Genomic DNA, 20,649 nt, shown 5'->3' with positions numbered 1-20,649 from the left:
ATGTGGTGGTGGGTGCCTGTAATCCCAGCTACTCGAGAGGCTGAGGCAGGAGAATTGCATGAACCTGGGAGGCAGAGGTTGCAGTGAGCCGAGATCACACCACTGCACTCCAGCCTGGGTGACAGCGCGAGACTCCATCTCAAAAGCAAAAACAAACAAACAAAAATCCCTTTTTTTAACAAAGAGATTAGCTTCCAAAAAAATAATTTTTAAGGCTGGGCACTGTGGCTCACGCCTATAATCCCAGCACTTTGGGAGGCTGAGGCAAGAGGATCACGAGGTCAGGAGATCGAGACCATCCTGGCCAACATGGTGAAACCCCGTCTCCACTAAAAATACAAAAAAATTAGCCGGGTGTGGTGGCGGGAGCCTATAGTCCCAGCTACTTGGGAGGCTGAGGCAGGAGAATGGCGTGAACCCGGGAGGCAGAGCTTGCAGTGAGCCGAGATTGCGCCACTGCACTCCAGCCTGGGCCACAGAGTGAGACTCTGTCTCAAATAATAATAATAATAATAATTTTTAACTCAGAGTTTCTGGATTTCCAAGTCAGGATATGTATTTGAGAGTCTGCCCAGGATGAAACCGAGGTCCACGCACTTCCCACACCAGGTGGAGGCAGAGCCCAGGGGTTTCGATTTCCTGAGCCATCACTTTTCTGTGTTCATTGAAACTCAAAATGCCAGGAACATGTCTCCCCTATCACATGTGTGGTGGCTGCTAAAGGGCCAGAGAAAAAGCTAGCCTAGCCCTGCTCCTTCTTAACAAAGTACTGCCACCAAGTCACTGCACTAGAAGAAAGCAGGGCCCCTAATCGGCCCTCTTGCCCCTGCTGTCTGGATTAGCCATCTGTGGACGTGTATGGTGTGTGTATTTGCGGGTGTGTGTATTTGTGGGTCAGAGTTTGTCTGCCATTGTTTTGGGGGGTTTGGCTTTTTGTTTTGAGACAGGGTCTTGCTCTGTCACCCAGGCTGGAATACAGTGGCATGAACGTGGCCCACAGCAGCCTCGACCTCCTGTGCTCAAGCGATTCTCCCACCTCAGCCTCCTGAGTAGCTGGGAGTAAAGTGCGCCACCACACCCGGCTATTTTTTTTAAGAGATAGGGTCTCGCTATGTTGCCCAGGTTGGTCTTGAACTCCTGGGCTCAAGTGATCCTCCTGCCTCAGCCTCCCAAAGTGCTGGAATTACAGGTGTGAGCCACCGCGCACGGCCTTCTGCCATTGTTAACTTCTCACTTAAGTGCCATTTGCTAACTAGAGAGAATGTTCAAGTTCACTGAGTTGGGGCCAGCTCTCCAGGGCCCATAGTTCAGGAATTTTGCCAGCCAGTTGTTAAATTGTTGGTAGCATAATGGGAGTATTTACAACACAGAAATCATCAAATGCTGTGAATCACGGCTTCCTGCCATTCTCCAGAGCCAGTTTACCAGCATACCCCTGGTCTTAGGTTTCTTCTAATCCCCCAGAAGGGCTGGGCACATTGCTTCCCATATAGAAAGTGCTCACTAAATGAATGACTATTTTGTTATTGTTGGTGGTGGTGGTGTTGTTGTTTTGAGACGGAGTCTCCCTCTGTAGCCCAGGCTGGAGTGCAGTGGTGGCAATCTCAGCTCACTGCAACCTCTGCCTCCCAGGTTCAAGCGATTCTCCTGCCTCAGCCTCCTGAATAGCTGAGATTACAGGTGGACGCCGCCCCGCCCAGCTAATTTTTGTATTTTTAGTAGAGACAGGGTTTCACCATGTTCGCAAGGCTGGTCTTGAACTCCTGACCTCAGGTGATCCACCCACCTTGGCCTCTCAAAGTGCTGGGATTATAGGTGTGAACCACCGAGCCCAGCCAGGAGTAGTCATTTTTGAGCAATGACTCTGTCCAAGCACTTTGGAATGCATTGTCACCCGAGCTGGAGTGCGGTGGTGTGATCACAGTTCACTGCAGTCTCGACCTCCTGGGCTCAAGCGATCCTCCCACCTGAGTCTCATTTAATCTTCAAAACAACTCTAAGAGATAAGTATTATTGTTCCCACTTCCCACATGAGGAAACTGGAACTCAGATAGGCACAGAGAGCAGGAACTGGCCCCGGGTTCTTCCAGGTTCAAAGCCCTACATTTTACCCATGGATCATCCATCTCACCAGCCTCTGTGGGGAAAGCCTGCCTGGGTGCCAGCCCTACTGCCCACCAAGCTAGCAGAGCGATTCTCCCGGGGTGGTGCCAGTGACAAAGGGCAATGCATGGGGACGTCTCCATCATTGTCACACCACCACCTCCACCTTCACCGTGCCTCTCTCCAGGTTTAATTTTTCTTCCCTTTCCTCCTCACTTCCCTCTGTATTATCAATCTCCCTGCCTGTATCAGGACTATTTCCTCAACAGGCCCTGGGGAACTCTTATCTATGGAAGTCCTTTTTGGCCTTAAGCTTCCCTCTAAGAGTTCTAGCAGATGAGTAACCTGCCCTCCTGCAAACGCTGCCATGAAGCCTGTGCGTAAGCAGCTGCCTGCCTTCAGGGCTGGATGGACACCCTGTTTACCTGCTCAATCCCTTCTGATGACTGGACTCTGTACACAGTGTGGTCAGTGGGTCAGCTCTGATCTGGAAGCTCCCAAAGGCAGGACACAAGATTTTCTCTGACTGTTCCCAGGCCCCAGGGCATGTTGGGCACGGGAGAGTGTGGCACGGATGTTGTTGATGAGGCATATTCTGGTGGTTTCCCAATTCGGTTGTGTACAACCCAGTGCTCTGGTGTTCAGTAAATACTTCCTTCCTCTTTATGCAGAACACTGGCTCTGTGTTTTATTAACAGCACCTCATGCCTGGCCCGGAGAATGATTTGTGTGGCTTGGGCTGTTGGGGTCAGAAATAGCATTCGTTTCTCATTCACTCTGGAGGTGCTTTGTTTCTGAAGGAGAAGGGGAAGGGGCTTTAGGGTAAACAAACTCTTCTCTTCCCAGCACTTGTTTCTTGCTCTCTCTTTTTTATTTTCTCTCTCTTTCACTTTTTTTTTTTTTTCACTATACCTGGACTTCCTGAGTTCCTGACAATTTCTAAATCCTCAAGCATGATCTCATCAGAAACTCTGGCTTCTTTTAACATTTCTCTCCCTTCTGCTGAGTCCTAGTCCATTTAAATTTCCTCTGTGACTCTGGGATTTTTTTTTTTCTTCCTTGAGACGCAGTCTCACTCTTGTTGCCCAGGCTGGAAGTGCAATGGGCTGATCTCAGCTCACTGCAATCTCTGCCTCCCGAGTTCAAGCGATTCTCCTGCCTCAGCCTCCCAAGTAGCTGGGACTACAGGCATGCACCACCATGCCTGGCTAATTTTGTATTTTTAGCAGAGACGGGGTTTCACCATATTGGTCAGACTGGCCTCAAACTCCTGACCTCAAATGATCCGCCCACCTCGGCCTCCCAAAGTGCTGAGATTACAGGTGCGAGACACGGCGCCCAGCCAGACTCTGGGATTTAAAGATAACCAAGTGAAAATAGGTTCATCCTCTTTGACTCACAGCCTGGCTGCCTGTGGAGGCAACGAGGCGCTAACATTCACCTGACCCCAGTCCTCTACTTTCGGGTATGCAGAGACTCTCTTTTGCTGCCTGCTTCAAATTAGAAGAGGCCGTATGATTCTTCGGGCCAGGGAACCATGAACAAAGGTGTATTGCAGTCATGTGTTGCTTAAAGACCTGTCTACACTCCGAGAAATGCGTCATTAGGCGGTTCTGTCGTGGTGTGAACCTCCTAGAGTGTACTTACTTACACACACCTAAATGGCCGAGCCTACCACACACCTAGGCCATGCGGCATAGCTATTGCTCCCAGGCGACAAATCTATACACCATGTTACTATACTAAATACTGTAGGGAATTGTAACACAGTGGTTAAGTATTTGTGCATCTAAACATAGAAAAGCACTTTGGGAGGCCAAGGCGGGCAGATGACTTGAGGTCAGGAGTTTGAGACCAGCCTGGCTAACATGGTGAAACCCTGTCTCTACTAAAAATACAAAAATTAGCCAGGCGTGGTGGCAGGTGCCTGTAATCCCAGCTACTCAGGAGGCTGAGGCAGGAGAATGGCTTGAACCCGGGAGGCGGAGGTTGCAGTGAGCTGAGATCAGGCCATTGCACTCTAGCCTGAGGGACAGAATAAGACTCCGTCTCAAAAAAAAAATTAAAAATAAATAAATAAACATAGAAAAGATACAGTAGAAATACGGCATTCTAATGGAGTGGGCCCACCTTCACAGACGCAGCCCATCATTGACAGAAATGTCTTTATGCAGCGTGTGCTGTGCTCCCAGGCTAAGCACTTAATTGCCGATGCTCAGCTCTCCAGTCCTCTCATTGTCTGCTGGCATGTTCCATGTGGTGCAAAGTGCCAGAGAGGACATCGTTATGGCTTTATGGTTCGTATATTGCAGCTACTCAAATAAAAAAATTATTAATTTGGGAGATAAACCGGGAGATCAAGGTTCCAAAGGAGGAGAGGTTCGCCCCAGGGTCACACACGAGGGGAGCGGCGGAGAGACTGCGTGGGCTGCGAAGGGGGCTGTATTGAGGATTTCACCAGTGGCTGGGAAACGGTGAGCCTGGAGACGTCTTCAGGGGAGGATGAGGACTTGGGGGAATTTGTGGGTTCCCTGGCAGCCTCACAGTGGTTGTCAGACCCTTCCCTCCTTGGAATGTGCCATCACAAGGCATTACACGCAATAGGTGTAATGACGGTGCACTAGCAGGCACACAGTAGGTAGACTGACCATTAGTGCATTAACACACACACACAATACGACTGTCAGCACATTAGCAGGCACACATAATAGCTGGCAGGCCTTGCCCACGGACAGAGTATTTTTCTCTACACTGTGGAAGAATATCTGAGGTCCTCTTGAGAAGCGTGAACTATATTCGGCTAATTTTTTATATTTTGTAGAAACGGGTTCTTGCTTTTTTGCCCAGGCTGGTCTCAAACTTCTGGGCTCAAGCAATCCACCCGCTCACTCGCCTCAGCCTCCCAAAGTGCTGGGACCATGGATGTGAGCCACCATGCCCAGCTCTGCGTTTTATTTTTTAATTCGAGAAAAAACAATCATACACCCAAAGTGTGTTTATAATTTACATGCACAATTAAAAAAAAAGAAAGAGGCCAGGTACGGTGGCTCACGCCTGTAATCTCAGCACTTTGGGAGGCCGAGGCAGGTGGATCACCTGAGGTCTGGAGTTCAAGACCAGCCTGATCAACATGGTGAAACCCTGTCCCTACTAAAAATACAAAAATTAGCTGGGCATGGTGGCTAATGCCTGTAATCCCAGCTACTTGGGAGGCTGAGGCAGGAGAATCACTTGAACCTGGGAGGTGGAGGTTGCAGTGAGCCGAGATCGCACCATTGCACTCCAGCCTGGGCAGCAACAGCGAAACTCCATCTCAGAAAAACAAAACAAAACAAAACAGAATCTCGCTCTGTCACCCAAGTTGGAGTGCTGTGGAGATCTCAGCTCCCTGCAGCCTCGTGCCTCTCAGGTTCAAGCAATTCTCAAGCCTCAGCCTCCCGAGTAGCTGGAATTACAGGCGCATGCCACCACACCTAATTTTTGTATTTTTAGTAGAGACGGGGTTTTGCCATGTTGGCTAAACTGAAATATGCACAATTTAAAGGATAATAAACAATCACCTGTGTACCCGACACAGAATTTAAGAAGTCCCAGACCTTCGAAGCCTCTTGAATGACCTTTCCCAGATGTGTATCCTCCTTTCTTCACCAGAGACTCGGTATCCTCCGATTCGCATTAATCGGTCCCTTGCTTTTCATCATCATTTAATCCTATATGTGTGTATCCCCGAGCAATGCATTGTGGGTTGGCACATTGATTCCACTGCATCTGTGACCCAGTCCCTCTCCCTAACTTCTGGTGGGTGAGCTCAGTGGAGTTCTCTTACCAAGGTAGAGTCCTCCAAGCACGGCCTGGCTCCTTTTCTCTTTTCTGTGACCTCAGACAGCAACTCTGATCCAAACGAGCAACCATAGGTCAGAAGGAGATAATCCAAGAAGGCTCCTTAGAGCAGGGCAAATTGAACCTGGGAAGGATTTGGATAAACAGGAAGGAGAAGAAAGGGAATTTTTGGAAGAGAGAGCAGTGCAAACCAAAGCAAGTTCATAGCCACGCCCATTCGGGGCATCTGTTGGGAGCCGGTGGGGCCTGGGGAGGTGCTAAACTTGGACAGGCAACGGCTGGAATGACGTGCTCCGGGCAGGGAAGGAGACGGGGTGGAGGTCATATCCTTCATCCATGAAAAGCGGCACGTGCTGTCAGGTTGGCCCAGAGACGCCTCAGATTCATCAGGTAAGGCTCAGCCATACTGAGGTAACAGACGGTTTTCCTTCTCACCCATACAAAGGCAGCTGCAGTGACTCAAGAAAATCTTCCCTCGGGGCAGTAATATCATGATCCAAATGGGGAATCTTCCATCCTCTCTCCTAGCTGTGAGTTGGCAAACTGTAGCCCTGAGGCTGCTGCCTGTTTTTGTAAATAAAGTTCTGTTGAAAATTACCCAGGCATGCTGGTGCTCCCCTGTGGTCCCAGGTACTCAGGAAGCTGAGGCAAGAGGATGGCTTCAGCCTAGGAGGTCAAGGCTGCAGTGAGGTAAGAAGGAGCCACTGCACTTCAGCCTGGGTGACAGATTGAGACCCTGTCTCAAAAAAAAAATTTTTTTTATTGGAACACAGCTATACGAATTTTTTTTTTTTTTTTTGAGACTGAATCGTGCTCTGTCGCCCAGGCCAGAGTGCAGTGGCGCTATCTCGGCTCACTGCAACCTCCATCTCCCAGGTTCAAGCAATTCTCCTGCCTCAGCCTCCCAAGTAGCTGAGATTACAGGTGCCTGCCACCACGCCCGGCTAATTTTAAGTAGATACAGGGTTTCACCATGTTAGCCACGCTGGTCTCGAACTCCTGACCATAGGTGATCCGCCCACCTCAGCCTCCCAAAGTGCTGGGATTACAGGCATGAGCTACTGCACTCGGTCCCAACTTAAAATTTTTTATTTTGTAGTAAAGACAGGGTCCCCCTATGTTGTCCAGGCTGGTATTGAACTCCTGGGCTCAAGTGATCTGTCCACCTCGGCCTGAGTAAAATGATGATACTGCTATTTCTTGATTTATCAATTTTAGAAAGTATTTACTTTCAATTACAGTAGATCAATATTTACATATTTAAAACTGCTACCTCTGCATCTGCTTCCCACCCACCATCCTGCAGGGCGCACCCACGGAGATGGGGCTGAGACCTGGTCTGGGCAGCTGGGGGCCTCCTGGGGCACTGGTACATGTTTGTAGTCCCAGCTGCCCAGGAAGCTAAGGCAGAAGGATCACTTGACCCAGGAGGTCAAGGCTGCAGTGAGCTACATTGCACCACTGCACTCCAGCTGGAATGACATTGAGACAAAAAAAAAAAAAAAAAAGGGTGGGCCAGGTGGGAAAGCTGCCTCGTATCTGAAGTCAGTGCCTGCTGCAACAATAGGCCTCTTGTGTTTTGGACATGAAGCTATAGTGGCCTAGCTCCAGGCCCATCCATTTCTGTCCTCCCCAGAGAAAGTGGCTGGGAGTCCTGAGTCTAAGCAGATAACTAAGGACCCCTGAGAAGGAGGACCCTCCTTAGAAAGCTTTTACTTCTTATCTTTTCCTTAGCAGAGAGGCAACCTCCTGTGTCCAGCCAAGTGTCTCTTTGAAAAGATTGCCAGTGCCGGGCATGGTGGCTCATGCCTGTAATCCCAGCAGGTTGGGAGGCCAAGGTGGGCAAATCACCTAAGGTCAGGAGTTAGAAACTAGCCTGGCCAACATGGTGAAACCCTGTCTCTACTAAAAATACAAAAATTAGCCAGGCGTGGTGGTGGGCGCCTGTAATCCCAGCTACTCAGGAGGCGAGGCTGAGGCAGGAGAATCGCTTGAATCCGGGAGGCGGAGCTTGCAGTGAGCCGAGATCGCACCACTGCATTCCAGCCTGGGTGACAGAGGAAGTGTCTCAAAAAAAGAAAAAAAAAAAAAAGATTGCCAGGGACTCACCTACCATTAGACACACCTAGCAAGCAGAGGTAGGGCCACCTTATCACTGGGCTGGCAGGTACAGGACAGAAAGTACTCACCAGTCAGAGTGCTGCTTTTAGGAAATGCCATTAACTGCTGGGAGTGGTGCGGCCTTTGTCCCTTGTGGGACATGTGACATTTGGCGAAAAATGTAATCTGGCATAAGCCAGCAATGAATTCATCACTGGGGAATTGGCTTTCACCTTCCTGCTGCTTCCAACAGCACAGATAAGCTTTTGTATCTTTTCAGTATCATTGAGGGAGAGCTAAGGGGGATTTCAGGGGGCGGACAGGGCTTAAAAAGTCAAATGTGATAATTAAGAGAGCCAGCTCTGGAAGCAGACACCAAGTATCTGGGCTCAAATCTCAGCTCCCTGAGCTAGCGAGCGATGTTGGGCAAATCACTTAGCCACCCTGACCTCCTTCATTTTCCCATTTATTAACTGGGGGTATGCAGACTCCCACCTAACTGGGTAGTTGTGAGTATTAAATGATGTAACCCAGGCCAGGCATCTACCACTTGAGGAGGCCGAGGCAGGTGGACTGCTTGAGCCCAGGAGTTTAAGACCAGCCTGGGCAACACAGCGAGACCTTGTCTCAAAAAAGAAAAAAAATCATTAAATGATGTAAAATCCAAATAAAGAATTTAGCACAGAGCTGGGCTCTTAGTGTGTTCCCAATAGACAGAGCTGTTCTCATCACCCAGGAAGACTGGGATGTGCCTGGAGTAGAAGCAGCTCTTCTGCACAGTCTCCTTCCTCTTTGAGGCAAAAGAATAGAAGGAAAAAAAATGGCCAGGCACAGTGGCTCATGCCTGTAATCCCAGCACTTTGTGAGGTCAAGGTGGGAGGATCGCTTGAGGCCAGGAGTTCAAGACCAGCTGGGGCAAAAAAAAAATAAAAATAAAAATCAGCCAGGTGTAGTGTTGTATGCTTGTAGACCTAGCTTCTGAGGGGGCTGGGCTGGAGGATTGCTTGAGCCCAGGGGAGTTGAGGGTTTCTGCAGTGAGCTACTGCACTCTAGCCTGGGCAACAGAGCAAGACCGCGTCTCAAAAACAAACAAACAAACTGGCCGGGCGTGGTGGCGCATACCTGTAATCCCAGCACTTTCGGAAGCCAAGGCAGTCAGATCGCTTGAGGCCAGTAGTTCGAGACCAGCCTGGAAAACATGGCAAAACCTTGTCTGTACTGAAAATACAAAAATTAGCCGGAAAAACCTTGTCTCTACTGAAAATACAAAAATTAGCCGGGTGTGGCAGCGCATGCCTGCAGTTCCAGCTACTAGGGAGGCTGAGGCACGAGAATCGCTTGAACCCAGGAGGCAGAGGTTGTAGTAGCCGAAGTCGTACCACTGCACTCCAGCCTGGGTGATAGAGTGAGAAGTTGTCTCCAAAAAAGGAAAAACAAAGCATAAATTTGCAATAAAAAATAGCAGCAAAAAATAGGCTATGTTAAACAAACAACGGCTAGCAATAGCGTTGGAAATCCACAGAAGGAGAAGAAAACCATCGTACCACCAGTGCCTCCTGGACCCGAGCCTTCAGGGAGTGTGTGAGTCCAGCCTTGCCCAGCTGCCTTGGCGCTTTGCTGCTTGTTCTCATTCTCTTCTTATTGGCCCTTTCCCATTCTCCTTCTCCTCTCAACACCTTTCTGCTTCTCCTGGCCACCTTGTCCTTTTGTCCTGGCATCTCGAAGAAACAATAGGGAAGCAAGAAATAAAAATTAGAGGATGGAAAAAAGAAAGAACGAAAGGAAAGGAAAGGAAGCGAGGGAGGAAGGAAATGAGCTTTTGGATCAACCAAACCTGAATGGAATCCCAGTGCGACCATCAGTCAGCAGGGAAAAGGGAGTGTTCATGACCCTGAGTGGATTTTGTGCCCTCTCTGAGCCTTGGGCCTATTGGGAGTTCTGAGAGCCCTCAAGTTCCATCTTTCAGCTTTGTTGGATCTGTTTGGATTTAGGGAACTAAGAGGTGGAAAGAAGAAGAAAGGAACAAGAATTTATTTTTATTTTTTATTGTCATTATTTTTGAGACAGAGTCTCACCCTGTCGCCCAGACTGGAGCGCAGTGGTGCCATATCGGTCCACTGCAACCTCCACCTACGGGGTTCAAGCAATTCTCGTGCCTCAGCCTCCCGAGTAGCTGGGATTACACATTGCAGGCACGCACCACCACGCCCGGCTAATTTTTGTATTTTTTTTTTTAGTAGAGATGGTGGTTTCACCATGTAGGCCAGGCTGGTCTTGAACTCCTGACCTCAAGTGATCTGCCCACCTCGACTTCCCAAGGTGCTAGGATTACAGGTGTGAGCCACTGCGCCTGGCCAGAACAGGAATTTAATGCACTGCAGAGATGGAGGTTGGGAATGCCAGTTCTCTACCCTTCCCCCAAACCCAGTACCCAAGAGAGCTGGTGTCCTTTTCTCATCCCCACGGAGGCGAGGAGGGTTCACTCATTTCAAGCATCTCCAGTGGAACTCTTAGTGCCCTCTATAGATCTTTTGGGGAAGGGGCCCTTTGAGAGTCCCACAGAAGTGACAGCTGCAGCAGGAAGGGAGGTAGCATGGGTGAGCTAACCACTGCCTCACTCCACCGCTGGACAGTCTTCCCCTCCACCGTCCCTCAGCGGCCCTACCTGTGAAATGAGATTCTGGATTTGGGGGAGGATTGAAATGAGTTAATAGACATTCAAGTCTTAGAGAGCTGCCTGGCTCACAGGAAGTGCTTGGTAACTGGCAGCTGCTTGTTATGGTCCGGCTATTGTGTGCCTGTTTCAGGACTCATTCAATGACTTGCATTCACAACAACCTTGTTATCCGGGAACGGAGGAAATACTGCTAAGATTGTTTCTCTTCTTGGTTGCTGCCTCACCGCTTGTGCTGGAGCCCAGACCACTGATATAACAAGGATTTTCTTTCTGAGGATACCATGTTTTATTTGTGATTCAAGCCTTTTTTTTTTTTTTTGAGATGGAGTTTCGCTGTGTCACCCAGACTGGAGTGCAGTGGCACAAAATCCACTCACTGCAAGCTCCGCCTCCCAGGTTCATGCCATTCTCCTGCCTCAGCCTCCCGAGTAGCTGGGACTGCAGGCACCCACCACCATGCCTGGCTAATTTTTTGTATTTTTAGCAGAGATGAGGTTTCACCGTGTTAGCCAGGATGGTCTCGATCTCCTGACCTCGTGATCCACCCGCCTCGGCCTCCCAAAGTGCTGGGATTACAGGCGTTGGCCACCGCGCCCGGCCCATGGCATATTTTTATTGCTCTGTTTTACCTACCATACATTGTCCTCTCAGATTAAAATAATAGTACCTTCAGTTAATAACACCTTGCATTTAGGAAGTTGCTTTCCTCCCATCAGCTCAAAGCCCTCTACAAACATGACCTCATTCATTCTCCCAGGAGTGGGGCAGTCCTAGGTTTCCCAGCTATTCATCTCCAACCGGATTCTCAGAAGCCAAAATATGGATTAAGCACTTCCATGTCTCAGGACCACAAATCCCGGGCTCTGTTGCTCTCCTTCCCTCTTCCTGAGTGACCTTAGGCCCACAGAAGATAACTAGAACCTGAGTCTCTCTAGCTTGGGGGCCTTGCCCTCCATGCCTCGCCCAGGTGCCCACAGCTGGGCCCTGCAATTGTTAAACATTACATAAACTGGATAAACTGCCTTGATATCCAGGAAATAACAGGTTTGGCAATTTTGGACTCTTGCTTTCCTTGGGAACTTACTCCTGAATTAAGACCTACGGGCTCATAGGGGACATTCCACTACTGCCAGAAATGTCCCTCCCCAGGGTAGACCCTCCTACTCACAGCCCTGACACGTTTGACACCCGCATGTACTTGTGAAAACCTGGAGCCCCACAGTGACAGTACTTCCTTCTGGGCTGCTTCGGCCTGAGTTCCCTGGCAATGTGTGCTGCCGGCTGCTCACTTTTGTTTTCACCTTGCAATTACTGGACCGGAAGGCCGCAAGCTGTACTGGACTCTCCAGCCACACGCCAGGTCCCAGCCCACGTGTACTTCAGGGCAATTCCCAGGAAAAAGCTGACTCCTACTCCTTCAAAACAAACAAGTAAACAAAAAACGAACCAAATGGAATGAGCTCATTGTAGTACCTGAATTTGTTTTTCATCAGTACAGAAACATTAACATTAATTGTAATGTTCTTGTTTGTAAACTTTAAAAATACATATTGTCAAGTTTTCTTAGATAGGGAGTTAAATCCAATTTAGGCAAAGTCAAGATAGAACCACGACGTGCTTTCTTATTATAAGCCTCCTTCTGTTCTACAGACGTTTAACTGGTTAAAATACACTCTGTAATTAGTAGTTCAGATCAAAAACTCACAAAGTTCTCCTGAAACAGAAACTCTAACAGTGAATCCCTAACAATATTTTATCTTCCCAATCTCTTCTGCCCCTTCCCCAATCTGCTTTAACTCCTAGTTCTTTTCCTACCCCCACAATTCTCAAACACAGCCCTGAAGATCAAACCCTAATCCAGAAGATGGAAGCTCAGCACATACAAACAAATTTGGGGCCAGGCATGGTGGCTCACACCTGTAATCCCTGTGCTTTGGGAGGCTGAGGCAGGAGGATCACTTTAGTCCAGGAGTTCAAGACCAGCCTGGGCAACATAGTGAGATCTCATCTCTACTAAAAATTCAAAAATTAGTCAGGCATGGTGGTGTGTGCCTGTAGTCCCAGCTACTCAAGAGGCTGAGGCAAGAGGATTGCTCGAGGTTACGGTGAGCCATGATCATGTCACTCTAGCCCTATCTAACAACAACCACCATCAAATTTTGGGCTTTAAAGGGCTACGACTGAGAAACAGTATCTCTGTAGAAACACTCACTGTTTGTTATTGTTTGTTTTTATTTGGTAGAGATGGAGTCTGTGCTATGTTGCCCAAGCTGGTGTTGAACTCCTGGCCTCAAGTTATCCTCCTGTCTCGGCCTCCCAAAGTGCTGGGATTATAGGTGTAAGCCATCCCAACCCCAGACTCCACCCCTACGGCCACCCATTGTTTTTTTAAAAGATGGTAGAAATTAAATCTTCATCTTAGCTTTCGTGACAAGCAAGAGAAAAAAAAAAGAAATTAAAGCTTCAGTTAAGTCAACCGATTTAACAAGAAAAAATTCTTGACTTGGCATATTGGTCACTGAGAAAGTCTCACTTTTTTCCTTGCATATTTCCTTGCATGTCATATTTATTGTACCTAAATCTTGGCTTCCACCTTCAGGGAGCAAAGTCTTTGGTCTAAAAACTAAGAAAATACTGCTCGATCCTTGCAGTGGGTAGTGATTAGAAGAGGGCAGGACGCGGGTTCTTAGGGTGCAAGTAACGTTCTGTTAATTGATCTGGGTGTTCACTCGGTGAAAAGTCTGGGAGCTGTACCTGCGACATCGCACTTTCCTAATGTACGTTATATTTCAGTAAAAGATTATTTTTAATTGGACTGCTTGAAAGTTATTTTTAAAAATTACATGCTTTTGAGACTTGAGCAGCTGCAAAGGCTCTGTTTTCTATTTTGATCATTCTGTTTCTCGAGATGACCACATCTTTCAGAGGAAATGAGTCAAAGCCACTCTGTCTTGCTTTTCCAGCTGAGCATGTTCTGTTTCAATGAAGTAATGAATGAACTTGGCGCACCACCCCCAAGCCTACAACAGCAAACAGAGGGCCCTCGGCCAATCAGCAGGCACTCCGGGTTTTCAAGTTGAGTTCAAACAGGACCACCAGAGGCCAATCAGAGCGCGCGGCCCCGCCCCGAACGCCCTGCCGTGACCAACCACGAGGCCGGATGAGCCAAAACACAGCGGCTGGCCAATGCTGGGGAGCCCCACGGCGCCGAGCTCCGCCAATGGGCGCGGCCGGGCGAAAAGAGAAACAGTGAGGGCCCCGCAGGCCGCAGGATTCGAATCGAACGTCCTTACGGGAGCCGGGCGCTGGCGGAGCGGCGCCCCGGCCAATCAGCGGCGGTCCCCGAACGTTGGGCCGGCCCAGCCCCTCCCCGCGCTGTTGTTTGTGGTGTCGGCCGGGCCGCGGGAGCCGAACCACAACATTCGCCGGGCGGGCGGCGGCGGAGCGGCGGCGGCAGCGGTGAGCGCGAGCCCCGGAGCCCCGGGCGGCCGGCCTCCCGCGCCCGCGCAGCCCCGCGTCTGCGTCTGGCCGGAGCCGCCGGGCCCCGCGCCGCGCCATGTCGGTGAACATGGACGAGCTGCGGCACCAGGTCATGATCAACCAGTTCGTGCTGGCCGCGGGCTGCGCGGCCGACCAGGCGAAGCAGCTGCTGCAGGCGGCCCACTGGCAGTTCGAGGTGCGAGCCTGGCCGCCGCGGGGCCGGGCCGCAGGGGTCGGGGACGCCGGGCGGCGGCGGGGGCGGGGAGCGCTCCCGTCGCCGGCCCGGAAGGCGATCGGCGCCCGCGAGCGGGTCTTATGCGCGGGACCGGGGCTGGGGCCGGGACCAGCTCCCCCTGCACGTGGGGCAGCCGAGGGTCGGGGGCCGCGGGCCAGGCGCAGAGGCGGGGAGAGCTGGTGGGGGGCCCGGCCGCTGCGTTTCCTGCCTCCGCCTGGCCCGCCGTGTCACTGCCCTGTTTGTCCGCAGACCGCGCTGAGCACGTTCTTCCAAGAAACCAACATTCCCAACAGCCACCACCACCACCAGATGGTAAGCGGCGGCGGGCAGGGGCGCGGGCCGGGGCCGCTGTCAGCGCGGCGGTGACAGCCATGTTGCCGGGGAGCGCCGCGCCGCGAATGTAAACAAAGAGCCAAAATGTCTTCCAGGAAAGAGCGGCTCCCGGGCCGGCGCTGGCGCCTCCAACTTTGAGGCCCGCCTCCCGGGCTGCTGCTGCTTGGCCTCGGGACTGCTGCCCGGCACTGGTCCCTGGGGGGAAGGGGCGCCAAAGTTGGGGGGAGGGGGGAGGGGGAGAGGGCCGGGGGCCTGGCGAGGGGCTCAGGAGCTGGGGGGCCCCAGAACCAGGGGATGGGGAGGGGGCTCGGGTGACGCCCGGACGTCTGGGGCACTGGGAAGCCCGCGCGAAGGGCCCAGGGAGGGCGCCGGGGGTGCTTGTGTTTGTGGGGACCCCCTCGTGCTGTTGAGTGGTTTCCGCCCTCCCCCTCCACACACACACACACACACCCAGCGCTACAGGGAACAGGAAAGGCATGAATCCACCCTGGCTCAGGAAGCCGGGCTCTACCCACAAAGATCTGTTCAACCTTCCGAAGCCCAAGGGGACTGGGAAGTTGGAAGGACATACATCCCCCAAGCCAGGAGGACACACAGATTTTGACCCAGGATAAGGCCAGGAATGTGTCTTTAATCTCTGTGTTGAGCTCCACCAGCCCAGCACACAGAGAAGTGGTCCGGGGTCTGGATTTGCTTTCTTTTTCATTCTGGCCCAGGCCCGAGCCTTTGCCCTCCTGCCCATGGGGTACCTGCTTTCCTGAGGCTCAGGACATCCCTCCTCTACCCTACCCGCCTAGTTACCTATTAGCCCTGCTGGGGGAGGAGGGGCAGGGCTCAGCGATAGCGATCTTAAAACGTTGTTCCCCAGGAGAGCTGTTGTGGATTCTAGGTGCATTTTTGGAATTTTTAACACTTGGTGCCCTTGCCTTTGGCTCTCTGTTTTCATCTAGTCACAGAGGACAAGTAGAGGGGTCTGTCTTGACCTTTTTAACTAGTTTTTCTCAGAATGGCTGATGCTGTATGTAAATCAAGCAAAAATGGCATTTGAGTATGATGGGAGCGTGGTGCTGGCCACAGGGCTCTTAGAAACCCAAGAGGGTTTCATCTCCAGGAGACACCGTCCCCTGCACTTGACCGTGAGAAATGGCCAGCGCCCGCCTGTGCTTGGGCCTCGAAGCTCCCTGCCACCTCCTGTCAGAGGATCCTTGAGATTTCCTCCCACCAGCTGGGGCCATCCCAGAAAGCTCAGGACTTCCAGATACTACAGCCATTCTGAGGGGCTGAGAACAGGGAGGCTCCCCAGGAAGAGCTGGTCTGGCATCCTGTTTAGTTCCTATTGCCCCTTCTCTGCAAATCCCAAGGAGATGGTAAGTCTCTTTTGAAGCTCCCCTCAAGGAAGGCAGCAGGTTTTGTAACACACATAACCAGTGGGTCCATCAGTGCCCAAGTCTGAGTGCCTTAGCAGCGCAGTGGGGGACACCATCCCTGCTCTCGAAAAGTTCGTGGTTTCTTTTTTTTTTTTTTTTTTTTTTCTAATTTTATTTTTGAGAAAGGCCAGGGCAGGGGGAGTCTCTATATGGCCCAGGCTGGTCTCGAACTCCTGGCCTCAAGCTATCCTCCCGCCTCAGCCTCCCAAAGTGCTAGGATTATAGGTATGAGCCACTGCACCCAGCTGGCAATTTCTTTTCTTCTTCTTCTTTTTCTTTTTTTTAATTGAGACAGAATTTCACTCTTATTGCCTAGGCAGAGTGCAATGGTATGATCTTGGCTCACCGCAACCTTCACCTCCCAGGTTCAAGCGATTCTCCTGCCTCAGCCTCCCAAGTAGCTGGGATTACAGGCACGTGCCACCACACCTGGCTAATTTTGTATTTTTAGTAGAGACGGGGTTTCTCCATGTTGATCAGGCTGGTCTCGAACTCCCAACCTCAGGTGGTCCACCTGCCTCAGCCTCCCAAAGTTCAGGGATTACAGGCGTGAGCCACTGCGCCTGGCCTGGCAATTTCTTTTAGACAAAGTAAGTCAAAGGAAAAAGATTAAAAACAAAAAACAAAACAATAGAGACCAGTAACAGCAAAATGGCACAACCAGAAGTCATGAGTAACTGATAAATGGTTGTCCCGTACATTACTGTAGATTCCCATAGTTGGAAGCTTCCCAGTTGATAAGGAGGGTTTCCCAGTTGGAAGTGGAGAAAGGCACCACAGACTTGAAGTGGGAGGACAAGGTGGGTACAGGGGACAATGGATTTTCTTGAGAACTGGCCGAAGGGCGCATCTGGTTCAAAACCCTGGTTTTACAAAAGCAGAGAGAAGCTCCAGAGAGGTTCAGGAACTTGCCCAAGCTCACACAGGCAGGCCATCACAGGCCTGCCAGCCATCATCCCTGCTGTTCTCTGGTGGCTGTTTGAGGAGACAGGCCTCACTGGCTGGCTCGGGGAACTGGGGAAGTCGGTCACGATGCTGTGATGCAATTGGCCTCCACCCCCACCCTTCATTCATTGTTTCCTGCTGCCGAGAAGTCATCCCCAGAGGGTGGGGGGGCAGGGAGTAGTGGAGGGAGGAGGGGAAAGGTCTGGGTGGGGCCAGGCCTCTGCATTGAGTCCTTCGGCCTCCCCTGAGGACCCCTAGAAAGGCAAGGGTCAGAGCTCCCTTGGTGCCCTGGGTGCTGACATGGTGTGGGGCTCAATGGACAGGGTGTGCTAGTGTCCCCCTTCCATGTATCTTATACCCCGCCACAACCTCCGGTTTCTAGCTGTGAAAGCTCCCTCTTTTTTTTTTTTTTTTTTTTTTGAGACGGAGTTTTGCTCTGCCACCCAGGCTGGAGTGCAGTGACACGACACGATCTCGGCTCACTACAACCTCCACCTCCCGGGTTCAAGTGATTCTCCTGCCTCAACCTCCCAAATAGCTGGGATTACAGACGCCCATCACCACACCCAGCTAATTTTTGTATTTTTTAATAGAGACAGGGTTTCACCATGTTGGTCAGGCTGGTCTCGAACTCCTAACCTCAGGTGATCCACCCGCCTCGGCCTCCCAAAGTGCTGGGATTACAGACGTGAGCCACTGCGCCCTGCCAAAGCTCCCTCTTTCAAGGCGAAGAGCCCTCAAGTCTTGTTCCCCCAACTCCTGTGCCTGGGGGAGGGGCCAGTGTTGCTAAAATTAGGAGAAATTCAAAGAAGGACTCCTGTGGCTTCCTGGGAAAGGGAGAAAGCGGCTTTGAGGTCCCAGCCAGTTTTGTGTGGTCTTGTTCTCTGTGTTGCCTCTTGCCCACGCTGCTGACGAGGTGCTCCTGGATGGCACTCCAGCCCCTGCCCCCAGGGTAGTGGCAGAAGACAGCAGATGGGGGACTGTAGCTACCCCCAGGGAGAGGACTGAAGGGCTGGACAGACTGAGAAACTGCAGCCAAGGGCAGCTGTGTGTGCGGCCTGAGGCTACAGACACAGGACATTGAAATCCCTGGTTTGTGTCCTCAGGGGGCCCACATATAAAGGGACTCTTGACTCTGCCTGTGCAGCGTGGCCCAGTAGATGTTAAGAGCTTGGGCCTGCAGACTTGGGAGCGGGGAGGTCCGTCTTCTCAACTTGCCCTCTGCTGTGACGGCATTTTCTGGCAAGGGACTTGACTTCTGGGCCTCAGTTTCCTCATTTGTCATAGAGAGAGGATAATTGAAGCCACTAAGTGTCATTGTTAAGGGAGGCAAAGCCTTCAAGTCCTGGTGGCTGTCACCCTTAGTGTGGTGTGAACCCATCCACCAAGGTGGTTTAACTTTTCCAGGGTTGGCACAGGAGGGAGAAGCCTCCCCGCTGGCCGCTCTCCCTTCCCTAGCAGCCTGGGAGCATCTGAGGGTGGCTGGTGGGGCAGCCAGCTGGTCTCCCTGCCCGGGGAGGGCGCGGAACAGTGGTGTCCTGGGCTGCCCCCTTGCTCTCTCACTTTAATCTGACACCTTAGCTCCCGGGTGCAATTAACCATTTACTTTGAATGCTCCTCGGGGTGTCATTTCCAGGCCTCATGAAACCCTGTTGGTTTTTATAAGGTTATTGGGTTTTGTCTTTGTTTTCTATTTGTATTGGCTCGGGGAGAGGGCACTTTTGTCCTGTGGAAGCTGCTTGTGCGAAAATGAATGAAGCTGAAAAATGGGAGTAAAGGAGCGGCTGACCTGGGTAAGCCCCATCCAGTGGCTCGGGGACCCCCGAGGCAGCCTCCCCACACCCGTGTTCTCTCCCCGCAGATGTGCACTCCCAGCAACACCCCTGCCACGCCGCCCAACTTCCCCGACGCGCTGGCCATGTTCTCCAAGCTCCGCGCCTCCGAGGGCCTGCAGAGCAGCAACAGCCCCATGACAGCCGCAGCCTGCTCCCCACCTGCAAACTTCAGCCCCTTCTGGGCCTCGTCCCCGCCCAGCCACCAGGTGCCCTGGATCCCGCCCTCCTCCCCCACCACCTTCCACCACCTCCACCGCCCACAGCCCACGTGGCCCCCAGGAGCACAGCAGGGGGGCGCCCAGCAGAAAGCCATGACGGCCATGGACGGCCAGAGATGAGACTGGATGCCGCCGGGCGCTGGGCTGGAGCTGGGGGCAGCCCAGGGTTGTGGGGACACAGGAGGGCCAGGGAGGGGGGAGCCGGGGAGGGCAGGGGGTTTCCCGAAGATCGCACTGGAAGATTTTATAAAAGAATTTTTGTGGGTGAGGGGGATAGTAAACTTCCTGGGCCACTTGGGTCCTTCAGGAGTTTTTCAGGCAAGTTTTTCCTCTGTTTTTAATATATAACTATAATATATATGAATATATAAATATAACTAATGTGCGTGAGAATGGGCCTGGCACACCTGGGGTGCTTGGGGCTAGGGCCGCCATGCTGCAGAGCCGATGGAGTGACGTTGGAGGCACAAGGCGTCTGTCAGCTGCCTCCTTTAACAGCCATGCCTTCTGGAATCTGGAAGAGGACACCTCTCCTGCAGTCACCGGGCAGCCACATAGCGGCTGCAGGTCCCGGGAGGGCCTGAGGCCAAAGTTGTGGAAGGCCCTCTTGGTATCAGGGCTCTCCCCATGGCCTCTTCCCCACCTCTGATTGCTGGTTGTGGCCCCATAGCTCTTGTCACCCCTGTCACCTGCTGAATGTGCAGGGCCGATGTGGCACTGAGGAGCTGACTTCGGTCAAAGGCCAGGCTCTGCCCAGCAGGGGACCTGACTGCCCTGGGCGCCCTGCCCCTCCCGCTGCGTGTCCAGGTCCAAAGTGGAGAGCCTGCCTTTGGGTTTAGTTCCCGAATCAGAATCCCATCTCACCAGGGTGAAATTTTAATTTAAAAACTTAAAAAGAGACTTTTCTAACTTCCCTGGTTTGCGGTGCTTTTATTTCCGTTGGTGGGAGAAGCGATCTCCTCGGAAGAGGGGTGGTGGAGGTCCCTTGCCACTGGGCTGGTCTGGATGTTTTTTGCTGTGGGATGGTCACACCAGGGGCTCTGACAGCACGGTCCAGGTTGGTGGGGGGAGGGGGGAGGGGCCAGGGTCCGTCCTGAGTTTCTGTGACCTTCCCTTCTTGGCCCCATCGGTGTAGCCCCCACCCACAGAGCCCTAGTGAGAAGAGCTGGAAGCCATTTCTATCTGCGGTGGGGAGAGCTTCCTTCTAGCTGGCTCCCCAGGCCCTCCCAGGAGGCATCTTCCAGCTGAGCTCATCTCCGATATTCCTCCCCTCAGCTTCCCAGGGCAGTATGTCCCCTTTGGGTCATGGCCCGTGGAGTGAGCCAAAGTTCAATTAAGGCTGGCGGGTCCCCAGAGGGGCCTGCTTCTATTCCCCCTTCCCCGAAGCCCTGCAGGCGTCAGCATGGGGTGAGGCTACCAGTTCCTGACCCAGCAGCTCGTCCTCAGGTGGTCCTGC

The 20,649-nt window shown here is 52.0% G+C and overlaps 1 protein-coding gene across 1 annotated transcript; it reads left to right on the top strand.

Moving 5' to 3' along the window:
* Nucleotides 1-14,008: 14,008 nt before the first annotated feature.
* On the top strand, nucleotides 14,009-20,106 carry UBALD2 (UBA like domain containing 2). The gene is made up of 3 exons (XM_032177046.2): nucleotides 14,009-14,396; nucleotides 14,685-14,747; nucleotides 19,002-20,106. Exons 1-3 carry the CDS (start codon nucleotides 14,277-14,279, stop codon nucleotides 19,311-19,313), a joined length of 495 nt encoding a protein of 164 aa, XP_032032937.1. The 5' UTR covers nucleotides 14,009-14,276; the 3' UTR covers nucleotides 19,314-20,106.
* Nucleotides 20,107-20,649: the final 543 nt, after the last annotated feature.

Source organism: Hylobates moloch, unplaced genomic scaffold (assembly GCF_009828535.3).
Source record: "Hylobates moloch isolate HMO894 unplaced genomic scaffold, HMol_V3 SCAFFOLD_15, whole genome shotgun sequence".
Taxonomy (NCBI): domain Eukaryota; kingdom Metazoa; phylum Chordata; class Mammalia; order Primates; family Hylobatidae; genus Hylobates; species Hylobates moloch.
Note: the sequence above shows the minus strand (reverse complement) of the source record. Positions and strands in the feature narration are given on the sequence as shown.